Source organism: Maylandia zebra, linkage group LG15 (assembly GCF_041146795.1).
Source record: "Maylandia zebra isolate NMK-2024a linkage group LG15, Mzebra_GT3a, whole genome shotgun sequence".
NCBI lineage: Eukaryota > Metazoa > Chordata > Actinopteri > Cichliformes > Cichlidae > Maylandia > Maylandia zebra.
This window is the reverse complement of record NC_135181.1, coordinates 30,868,174-30,880,549: the sequence shown is the minus strand read 5'-3', so window position 1 is coordinate 30,880,549 and position 12,376 is coordinate 30,868,174. Positions and strand designations below refer to the sequence as shown.

General features: G+C 40.8%; 1 protein-coding gene across 4 annotated transcripts in view; it reads left to right on the top strand.

Annotated features, from left to right (window-relative positions):
• Positions 1-12,376, top strand: part of si:dkey-119m7.4 (solute carrier family 22 member 6) — a 35,189-nt gene that overhangs the window by 4,212 nt on the left and 18,601 nt on the right. For 2 of the 4 annotated variants that reach the window (XM_012923273.3, XM_023153730.3), the window contains exons 1-5: positions 6,662-7,288; positions 8,769-8,872; positions 9,013-9,167; positions 9,835-10,003; positions 10,398-10,521. In XM_012923273.3, coding sequence (XP_012778727.1) covers positions 6,935-7,288; positions 8,769-8,872; positions 9,013-9,167; positions 9,835-10,003; positions 10,398-10,521 — 906 coding nt within the window. In that variant the 5' untranslated portion in view covers positions 6,662-6,934. Of the gene's footprint in view, positions 1-6,660; positions 7,289-8,768; positions 8,873-9,012; positions 9,168-9,834; positions 10,004-10,397; positions 10,522-12,376 lie in introns of those variants that run through there. The other 2 variants (XM_076874288.1, XM_076874287.1) reach the window with 2 other exon arrangements.

The following is a 12,376-nucleotide window of genomic DNA, read 5'->3' as shown; positions in this document are numbered from 1 at the left end:
CCCTTCTGTCCCTCCTCAAACACACCTTTCCCCCCATTTCACTGATCCAGAGGGGAAGTATTTGATGCTGGGTCGCTCCACAGCCTTCAGAACCTGCCTACTTCCATAGTCTTAGCCTTAGCCTTACTCACACCTGAATGAAAATACGGGTTAAATCTTTAAACCGTGTGTGTTATAAGCTACTATTGTACATAACATCTTAACAAACCTACTTTCATGTTTAAAAGTCTTCTCAGTTGACACATTCACTTTGTGCCGTTTATTTAATGCGGTGCTGAAGCTGCGTGCTTCACCTAATGTGGACTGACATCTATTTGAGTTCACATTCCATTATTATTTACACTGAGTATAAAGGCTCCTCTCATAGCTAGCTCTCCACCTACATTCTCTTAAAACCAGCAGTCCTTTGAGATTTCATATGGAAACACTGATAATACTCGTATTGCTGCTACTGCGTGCTGTACTACCAGTACTGCCAACAATGAGAGGCCAGAATGTCATCAGATCGTTATCAACTTTAAAAACTAGTCGCAATGTAACTATATATATTCTATAACTACAAGTAATCAACGTGTTGCTATAAAATCTTGTAGAGATATTAATGGTCTCTTTTACTGATACCGCAGGGGAAATCATTCCTGAATCCTCTGTTGGATTGTCTGAAAGCAATTTATAACTTTTATGTCATTTTCTCTGGATATTCTGTCTCTCTTAATTTAAATGAAACTGCCATAACAATTGGAGACTGCTCATTTCTTTGTAGGTAAATAAACATCAGTTTGGAGGAGGTCTGGACCCAGCAGTGAGATTTTAATCCCCCCCCCCCCCCCCCCAATAGCACCTTTACACTCAGTTGTGCACTGTGCACTCAAAGTAATGTTCCGGTCAAAAGTTTTTGAACAGCCCAATTTTTCCAGTGTTTTATTGAAAATGATGGAGTTTGATGTCTAATTGCAGTCTGAAATGACATTAAATAAGCAATTTGAGTAAAGAATAAAAATCGTGAAATTATAGACCAAAATGTATTCTAAACTTGTGACTCATCAAAGTAGCCACCTTTGGCGGGTATGACAGCTGATCACACATGGCATTCTTTCTAGCATTTTTTCAACATGCTAGTTGATGCCACACACTGTGGAACCATCCTTTCGCCTACTTGAAAGCGTACAAAGATCCTGCCTGCAAAGATCATTAAAAATCGAAGATTTCCAATTTTGATTCACCAGTCCATAATACCTTCTTCCAGTATTCAGTAGCCCAATGATGGTGTTTCATGCAGTACAATACTGTTCAACCGATTCTAACGAGATTATGGTACCACAATGTCTTCCAACAATGCTTTTATGCAGACAGAGGGGGTTGTAACCAATCCAGGAAAGTTGAAACACCTGTAGGAATTAGTAGAACCAGCTTTCAAGGCTTCATCAACCTCCATTGCTGCAGAACAGCTTTAAATTGGATTTTGTAGTAGTCTGAAGTGAATGAATCTTAATAGTGATGGTGATTCGCTAGTGTTTATGTGTAGCACCATAGTGGGACTGGCATTACTAGGGTTACTGACCAAAACCATGGCTAGAGCCTTTATTCAACTGCATACTTCCATATGCTAATGTTTAGTACATAAGCCTCTTTACAATATCATGCACTCTGTGAGTATCTGGCTATTGTACTTGCAATCATGGGAGGATTATCACGACTACACACTTTGGATACAAACGTTCTACACACCTACGCATTCAAAGTTTTGTAGCACATTACTTTGAGATTATACTTCTTCTGCTATTCTTTTACATTCTGTGCAAGCTTTAAAATCACCTACCTAAAGCAAAGTTCATTCTGGTATTCTTTAAAGCAAAGTCATTAACAGGAGGCCTTAAATTGTCTTAATATTCCTCAACCCTGGACCACAGGTGACATCAGAGGGTTCAGCAAGTGTCTCTCTCTCTGCCGGCTAAGCCACCATCCTGCCTTGAACTTGGACCCACTAATACAATTCAATTTGCCAACCGGCCAAATGTAATCTATGCTGTCTGTGCTTTCCATATGTTGTTAGCCAGATACATGTGATTATATACAGTGGGGCAAAAAAGTATTTAGTCAGCCACCGATTGTGCAAGTTCCCCCACTTAAAATGATGACAGAGGTCAGTAATTTGCACCAGAGGTACACTTCAACTGTGAGAGACAGAATGTGAAAAAAAAATCCATGAATTCACATGGTAGGATTTGTAAAGAATTTATTCGTAAATCACGGTGGAAAATAAGTATTTGGTCACCTCGAACACGGAAAATCTCTGGCTCTCACAGACCTGTAACGTCTTCTGTAAGAAGCTTTTCTGTTCCCCACTCGTTACCTGTATGAATGGCACCTGTTTGAACTCATCATCTGTATAAAAGACACCTGTCCACAGCCTCAAACAGTCAGACTCCAAACTCCGCCATGGCCAAGACCAAAGAGCTTTCGAAGGACACCAGGAAAAGTATTGTAGACCTGCGCCAGACTGGGAAGAGTGAATCTACAATAGGCAAGCAGCTTGGTGTGAAAAAATCAACTGTGGGAGCAATCATCAGAAAATGGAAGACATACAAGACCACTGATAATCTCCCTCGATCTGGGGCTCCACGCAAGATCTCATCCCGTGGGGTCAAAATGATCATGAGAACGGTGAGCAAAGATCCCAGAACCACACGGGGGGACCTGGTGAATGACCTGCAGAGAGCTGGGACCAAAGTAACAAAGGTCACCATCAGTAACACACTACAACGGCAGGGAATCAAATCCCGCAGTGCCAGACGTGTTCCGCTGCTGAAGCCAGTGCATGTCCAGGCCCGTCTGAAGTTTGCCAGAGAGCACATGGATGATACAGCAGAGGATTGGGAGAATGTCATGTGGTCAGATGAAACCAAAGTAGAACTTTTTGGTATAAACTCAACTCGTCGTGTTTGGAGGAAGAAGAAGACTGAGTTGCATCCCAAGAACACCATACCTACTGTGAAGCATGGGGGTGGAAACATCATGCTATGGGGCTGTTTTTCTGCCAAGGGGACAGGACGACTGATCCGTGTTAAGGACAGAATGAATGGGGCCATGTATCGTGAGATTTTGAGCCAAAACCTCCTTCCATCAGTGAGAACTTTGAAGATGAAACGAGGCTGGGTCTTCCAACATGACAATGATCCAAAACACACCGCCCGGGCAACAAAGGAGTGGCTCCGTAAGAAGCATTTGAAAGTCCTGGAGTGGCCTAGCCAGTCTCCAGACCTCAACCCCATAGAAAATCTGTGGCGGGAGTTGAAAGTCCGTGTTGCTCGGCGACAGCCCCAAAACATCACTGCTCTCGAGAAGATCTGCATGGAGGAATGGGCCAAAATACCAGCTACTGTGTGTGCAAACCTGGTAAAGACCTATAGTAAACGTTTGACCTCTGTTATTGCCAACAAAGGTTATGTTACAAAGTATTGAGTTGTATTTTTGTTATTGACCAAATACTTATTTTCCACCCTGATTTACGAATAAATTCTTTACAAATCCTACCATGTGGATTCATGGATTTTTTTTTTCACATTCTGTCTCTCACAGTTGAAGTGTACCTCTGGTGCAAATTACTGACCTCTGTCATCATTTTAGGTGGGGGAACTTGCACAATCGGTGGCTGACTAAATACTTTTTTGCCCCACTGTAACCCGGGTCAGTATTAAGTGTAATTTAACTTTGAAAATAAATAAATAAATGAAAATATGAAGGGTAACAGCCCCTACTGGTTCCAAGGGATGTGCCCCCATGGCCTAGTAATTCACCCATGTTCATAACACTCAAAAGGAGTAGAGGAATATGTACAAAACAAGAAAGGCACACACTGGAGAACAAAGTGCTAGGAAGCAGTGAAAAAGGACTTGTCTGGGTATAGAGAGTATAGAGTGCCACTCATGCCACTGTGTGAGTGGCATGAGTGGCAATAGCTTCCAGGGTTGGCAAAGGTCAGCCAATGAGTTTTTGAGCCAATTACCATCTGAGCACCCTTCTTGTTCACAGTTGTGGCCCCTGCAAACACCCAGGCAGTGGTAAAAGGCCAGCAGCAGCTTCTGGCCGAGGTTTATTCTTCCTCAGGACACAGAGGAAGTGCAGCTGTTGCTAGGCCTTCTTTACCAGTGTGATGGTGTTGTGGGTCCAGGTGAAATCACCTGAGATTTGGGTGCGCAGAAACCTGAAGGTGGAGACAGATTCCACCAGGCTGATTGAGGTTGGTTGGTTGGTAAGGAAATCTTTGATCCAGGAGCAGGTGGCAGGGGGGATCTGAAGGTGGTCCAGTATGGTGGCCAGGATATCTGGTATTATGATGTTGAAAACTGAGTGTAATCCTCTGATATCTTAAAATAAAATTTTAGAGGATCTTAAATTTAGTTGGGGTATTTGGGTCTGGTGGATTTATTTTTGTTGTTGTGGTGTTAATGTGTTGGATCAGCATTGCCGTTCATTCACATTTCTTTAGTTTAGACATGTTCAAGTTGTCATTATCTACCACAGTAATGTAGTTACATTCTTATCAACAGCAAAGGAACACCTTCTCACAGTGGAAAAGTGTGAAAAGCTTTTTGATCCGGCAACGTTTTTTATACACCATAAGAGCACTAAAACATGTTAGTTTCCATCATGATTCAATGATGAATAGTTAACCCTACAGTAATTAGAACATACATATGCATAGATAAAAAAAAAAAAATTTAGTCATAACATTTGTTTTTCTTTTGGGGGTTTTTTTGGTTGTGTTTTTCCCTCCTCATCACAAATGATCTGTCTTTGATTAGTGTTGAGTTTTATTTAAGCCACATGGTAAACAGGCTGATTTTCAAAACCTAAGCATTTCAGTTCTGTCACAGTTTGGCATTACAGTTTTTCCTTTCAGGAGCTTTCCAATTTGGCTTCAAATAAACAGATATTCTATGAAAAAGCTGTAAATTAATTTTAAGTGGGTTGCTACTTGCATGTTGACCTTTAAAATGTGAAATTATATTTTCATTGGCAATCAACATACTTCAACAACACATCATCCATACACACAAAAAACTGCTTTATACAAAATATACAAATATCCTTTGGCTTCTTTGTGGGGTGCATGGTAGGAGTTACACATGGGTTTAAACTGGGGGTGGGATTACACTCGGGATCAGCTCTGAACTGCTTCTTGTTAAAGATGTTGTTATAGATGTTAAATAATTAGCATCAATGCTTTCTGATTTTACATACATTTTACATAGAAAACAATGAGAAAATGAGAAAAAGGGGAATGCGGATGGAGGAAAGATAGAGAATCAAGACGCCCAGAGGATTAGTAAGAAGGACGTGGGGGCAGCTATGAAAAGGGTGATGAATGAAAAAGGCAGTTAGTCCAGATATACCTGTTGAGATATGGAGACTGGCTAACACAACATTGGAAAATGAGAGGATATCTCAGGAATGGAGAAGACATGTACTGATACATGGAGGTATGCTCTGGCGAGAAGAGGAATGAAACTGTTGAGGGTATGATAGATGTTTAAGAATGAGAGCGAGACAGATGAAAAGGTGAATACTGAAATTGGTAGAGTTTAAATATTTGGGGTCGACCATTCAAAGCAGAAACATTTAATTAGACACACTGTCCACACTGACTACAGAAAAGCTCCAGTATTGAAAATATATTGATTCTTTGCAGCTTTGTACAGTTCCATTTGTTTCCATGTAACCACAAGATGGTGCTGCAATGTGGAATGAGTGGCAGTGCAGGTGGCACAGAAATGAACACTGTTAGAAGCTCTTGAAAAATTAAAGTTGTTTACGCTACTTTTTCCTTCTGTGAAAGTGACGAGTAGCATTTATGTAATAGTGCCGGAGTTGTATTTCCTGCTTAGAATTCAGTAGCAGGGCTTGTACTGAGTTGCCTCTGGTCTTTTTTGATCATTATGTGTAACTACTCCTCTATTCTTCCTGAAGTAATTTCTTGTCCTTCCCACTGACAGTGTCGGGAGCCCCACGCCTAATCAAAGAATGCCAGTCTTCTCAGATTACCCCCTGGGAGCTCTGTTCCAGTTTGCATATAAGTTACTATGCATGAGGATTCCCCGGAGAAATAATCGAGGTTCTTTAAACTATATTATCATCAGCACAAACCAAGAGATGACTGGATGTGTTTGGGAAGTGGTGAGCTAGTGATGGAGTAGCATAAAAAAGCAGCTCTAATTCCTCCTCAATAGTGCTCTGAAATGGGTAATGCTTCTTTGCCTCACCACCAAAGACACCCTCCCCCCCAGTTTCAGTCACACTGACAACAAGTTGAACTAGTCTGACAACTGAAATACAGGAAACTGAGGAGCCATGTGATGCCTTTGGGTTTTCTCATAAACAAACAGAACTTTTTTTGATCCGCATTTATTGCTGCAAGAAATGCTGGGCAAATAATTCAGCTGAATCAAGTTGTTTGTCAACTGGGAGAGACAGCCACAAATTCTTGGTAAAAAGTCAAAACGGGTTACCTAATTTATTCTTATGAAACTTTTTGAGGAGGGGCGGAGAGTCAAAAGGCAAGCAGCCCACTACACAGCAGCTCCTCCCACAGTGAGGAACCTCCTCCCTCCTGTTTTGGTTCACTCCCATCACTCGGAGGTTAGATCACCCTCAGAGAGCTGCACACTTTCCTACAGATAGCCACAGGTTGCTGTTTAGAGTGCGGCGCAGCACAGGTGTGACTGCATATGAATGAGAGTGACTCTGCCTGTTAATCATCAGCCTGGCACAGGCATAAATTCCAGCCTTTTTTTCTTAGACATTTGACTGAAGCTTTGTCTGCTTGTGCATGTATTCCAGCTTCATTTTAGGAGCTCTTTTGGACTTTCTGAATTAGATCCGATTAGTTATAATAAGGCAGATTTTAACTGTGCATTCACCAACAGTCAGCACAATGAATTTTGATGAAATCCTCTCTGTTATCGGAGGCTTTGGGAAGTTCCAGAAGATCTTATATGTGTGGATCTGTCTACCTCAGATCTTTCTGGCATTCCACATGCTGGTTTCAGTCTTCACCGGGGCAGTCCCTCCTCATTTATGCCGCTTTCCCGGGCTCTCAGCGGGGACTCCAGCCTCTTCAAACTTCAGCCTTCTAACCACCCGTGATGGACAACTTGACCTGTCCTGCACCGTCCCTTTAAACCACAGCAGTGCTGAATCTCTTGGCAATGGACATCCTACCCGGAGGAGCTGCCCGGACGGCTGGGAGTACAGCACAGAGACATTTCAAAACACTATAGTAACTGAGGTGAGTGTAAATCCAGCAGCCTCTTGGATAAACCCAGATGTGTTCAGCATGGAGATACGGAATGTGGAGAGACTTAACACTTTTATTACAATGGCCTCTGGTGACATTTGAGACAGGGGTGAATGGGGTTACAGTTGAGAGCTGGACTCATGCAGGGCAGAGCCCTCTAGGCATCCCTACATACTTGGATAATGTTTTTGAAACATACACGTGAGGGGCGGGGAGCAGCAGCAGTTACATGACCAAAATGATGTAACTGGACAGGGCACTGTCACATGTAAGACACAATTCATCTCCAGTAAATACAGTAACTAAGGAGAAAATTATGAGTTAAGTGCAGTTGATTTAGGACAATCGACTCATCATTCGATTAGAAGATGTATGTCGGCCTGGAGCATTTTAGCTTTTTATGCTATAAAGGACCTCACTGATCTGTAATGTTAGTTCTAAAACCAAAGAGCACTTTGCTAGAGCGTCCTACAAACGCTCTAGCACCTTTTGTCGAGACAAAGTTAATGAAGTTTATGAAAGGCTGCAGAGTTCTCTCTACCACAGATATCCAGTTGGAGACACTGAACAAGAGAGACACAGAACTTAAAGAATCCACCCATCCATTTTTTCCTGTTACCCAACTCAGAATCACGGTCGGCCTGGAGCCTATCCTACCTGCCATAGAGGGAGCGGAGGGGTACACCCTTGACATATTAACTGCTCGTCGCAGGGCTAACACAGAGAAACAAACAACCACTCACACTTACGTTCACACCTACTGCCAATTTACAATCACGAATTAAGCTAACCCCACTAGCTGCATGTCTTTGGACTCTGTGTGGACAAAACATGCAAACGCGAGGGCGACATCCATACTTCACACTGAAACACTTCAACCAAATGTCAGATTTGAACCTAGGGCTTCTTGCTGTGACCTTTCTGCATCACTGTGCTGCCCAACTTAAAGATTCCTGAATTCAAATTTACGGGAGAGTGCCACAACACCAAAGATAGTGATTCTCTACATGAACAGTTTCTCTCTGGGTGACCACTGAAATTATAGTCAGGTGACACAAGGCTTTAACAAAGTGCAGTTTTCCTTACATATCCCTATGTGATCAAGCTCTCTCAAGGTCCAAGAGTAAAAAATAATGTTTTAAATGACTCCCGAGTTCTTAAAAAAATGTGAAAGATTCATGTTAGTGCCAACACTATCATTAGACCTTATTCTGTGAGGGACATAAACGTCTCCTGCTATCTCGCCAAATTTCATGATGATCACATCCAATCTTTCTGAGATATCATGTCCTTGAGTAAAGGGTTTGTCTAGGGTGACTGTGGGGATCAATTTGTATTCTAGCTGTTTAAAATCACAGAATTGTCTCCAATCCCTTTCAAAGTAAAGCATTTGTACCAATGTGCCACTCACTGCGCCTGTTTTCCACTGTTTAAGAGTTTTCATGAAACATCTTGCTTTTCTTCCTCCTAGTGGGACCTGGTGTGCGATAATGCCAGCCTGAACAATGTGGGCTCATCTATCTACATGTTTGGCCTTCTTGTTGGAGCGGTTGTGTTTGGACACTTGGCTGATAAGTAAGTTAAACATAGCATACCCATTTCAGAGCTCTATTGATCTGAATACAAAGTACTTTACTCTTTTAGGAGTTTGTAGTGGTAGAATTTTTTGAGTGTCATTTACTGGAATGACTAACTTCTGAAATCTTTTGTCGCAGATACGGTCGCAGGATAATTATCCTTGTCAACCTAGCTAGCCAGGCTATCTTTGGAGTCGCTGCTGCTTTCGCACCTAATTTCTACATCTACACTGCCCTTCGCTTTATGGTTGGAACATCCATCTCTGGTGTTATCATGAATGCCTTTGTCCTTGGTCAGTGTCCTGCAGTGGTTACACGAAAACAGAAGTTAAACAAGATGCTAAATGTCTTCACTGTTGAAGTGTCAATAGTGCAGATAAAAATTCTGATCAGCACGATATGTGTATTATCCTTTGACCAAGATCATCAACTTATATGAATTGTTGTTGTTCAAAGGAATTAAAAGGAAGTAATTCAAAGAAAAGTTTTCTCACATTACAAAAACATGTTACGTTACCTATACTGGCTAGACTGGTGTGGTTTTACGTACAGTTTTTGCTTCTCCTTCTTTACTTTGAAGATAAATGAATGTGGTGCACAGTGCTTACAAGATTACAAAGCATGGCATTATAAACCTAAACTAAAACCTGCATTTATACTTACCATTAGATGTTATGAAGGGAGAAAATAGTTTCTTCTCTCATAATTTAACAAGAATGAACACTTGGGCTCAACCACAGTTTTAATGGTGGCACTCCACCATTTTGGCACATGCAGGTTAAATTTGTAAAAAAAAAAAAAAAGTACTAGAGTACGTGTACAGTGACATTTCTAAAATAGAAAGTAGTTTTAATCAAAGACTTGACTGATGTTTTTACTTATTTATTTTTGGTATATCTTTCATATAGTATTTTGTATTGTGTGTCAAGCTTTGTGTATTAATATGTTCTTACTGCACAGGCACAGAATGGACCGGATCAAAACAGAGGATGTTGGCGGGTATAATCACAGACTACTTCTTTGGCTTTGGCTACATTTTTCTGGCCGGTGTGGCGTATCTCATAAGAGACTGGCGTAAACTGCAGTTGGCTATATCCGCACCTGGCTTCCTCTTTATTTTCTACATCTGGTGAGTGTGGAGCAGCCCAGCCTAGAATTTTGACTAGTTTCCAATAATGATTTGGTAAAAGTATCAGAAAGCAAAGAAAGAAGGGAACTAATCAACAACAGACTGAGTTTTTGAACACTGTGGTTCAGAAAATAAAACTACAGCCAATGCTCACTGTTGTGATTTATATGAAATTCCTCACAAGCCAGTGTGGTCTTACAGAAAAACACGCTGACCTACTTTTGAATTCTTCTTGTTTGTCCCTTACTTTAATACTTTAATACTACAGTCAATAATAGCTGAATTCTACTAAGATGTTTGAGAATTAGGTGATGCGACAAGTCATAGCTTCCAATTAAGGCATCGAGAGTCAAGTATGTGTGTAAAGAACAACTATCTGTAATATATTTTTTAGGGTTTTGCCAAAGTCTGCTCGCTGGTTAATGGCCAATGACAGGACAGAAGAAGCATGGAAACTGATCCAGAAGGCAGCGCAGATAAACGGGAAGCCCCTCATTAAAGACCTGGAGATGTGTCAGGTACAGGTTAATTCTGTCTCTTACACATGAGCTTTTTTTTCTACAGCTGTCATTGTAGAATACAGCAAACACTCGAAACTGACATTGAGTGTTGTGCTGACAGATGTCTGATGGTGGGCCACTAAGCCTACTAATACTAGTCTACTGCTACTACTCATGGTCTTACTGCACACTAAGGTCTCTATGTCAACTCATTGAAAAATTTAAGAGACCATAAAAATTTAGTTTGTTCATCAAAGATCTAAAAAGCTTTTTTTTCCTATCACCAAATTTTAGGATTAGCCTATGTGACATAGATCTCAGAAGATTTCAAGATTTAAAAAAACAAAACAAAAAACAGTTTGTCACATTCTAAATATTTAGATACGTCTAAAGCTGAGATTATTCTGTTACTGGACTCTTGGTTCTTCATATTGGTTAGACACTGCATTTGTCTTTTTGGTCTCCCTAACATGCACAGTACTGCAAATAAACTGATGATGTCTGGAATCCTATCAAATTTAACAGTACCATCAGGGAGGCATCACTAAAACCTTGAAAGTTCGAAAATGTTGAAAAAACGAATACATAGCAAATTTAGGAACCACCGAAAGGAAGTGAGAAAACATGTTTTTTTCATTTTGGTGATAGACTCTTAAAAAAATAAGTTTCTCTTCCTGTCGTGAGCTGAAATTATGGAACTTGCCATTTCATGTTGCTGACTAAGCAGTTCTTAGTATCCTTAGTAACACATGTAGCACTGGCCTGATTAACAGTCCCATCAAATTAAGTAGCTTCATTAAGTAGCTGTCCTACATGAGTGCTTAGATGATCATTATAGATTTCCAGATATTCATTTCAGCTTTAAGTAAACACCTAACACAAAAATTGCCAAATTCAGTGAGCAACAGCTGCAAAACTGTTTTGCCAAAGCGAACAGTCTTGGGCCTTACAGATGAGAGACACGTGAAAAAATTTCCAAATGCAATTAAATCTGTCTCTCTCTCACTATTCTGGAGTGAGCTTTGGCAAACTACAGCAAATGTTATTTTTTTATATGAGCCTTATGACAACAAAGAAAAAGGTATTATTAACTGTCACAGTGTGCGGATGCAGACTGTGTGGAGTGAAGAGGAGGGCCCAAATGCAGACACGCAAAAACAAAACTTGATTCTAACAGAAAACATGCCGTTTATTATGGCATTATTGAGCAGTACAAAAAATAAAAGGGCAAAAATAATTTGAAGCTAAGCAATAACCTAAAACTGGGGAAAACTTGAACGAAAACATGAAGCATCCTAAACATGAAAAAACCTGGCGAGGACAAAATAAACATGCAAAAAACCTTAAACCTGACAACTTGGCATGAATCCACAAAGACCTGGAAATATGGCATAATGCGGCAGGACAGCAGACGATCGGACAACGAATGAATGAAGACTCAAAGATCAAATGAATGAATGAAATGACCTGGGATCATGGCATTAACTTAGTTTTAAAAAACACTTCCCTGGTGGAAGAGATAAAGTCTTTGTGGTTGGTTGCTAGCCGATGTTCAGTTGCTGTTTGCCCCTGTAATGTATTTACTACTCTGTCATTTGTAAGTCACCAGTATCCTGCAAGGAGCCACTGCTGAAAAAGGTTATCTCGCCTACCTGCCCAATTCGCATCAATAAGTGGTTATTTTCCCATCTTCACCGGAAGTTGCTGAAACTCATTGACTCTGTGTGATCTCGTTACTCCCTGTGTGAACAAGACTTAAATGGTGCTCCTCTGATGCTGATAAAAAGAGGACGAAGGTGCCAAGTTGTCCCCACTAACTTGTCACTGAATGTGGATGTAGCCACTTTAAAATCACCCACTGCTTTTTGCCCTT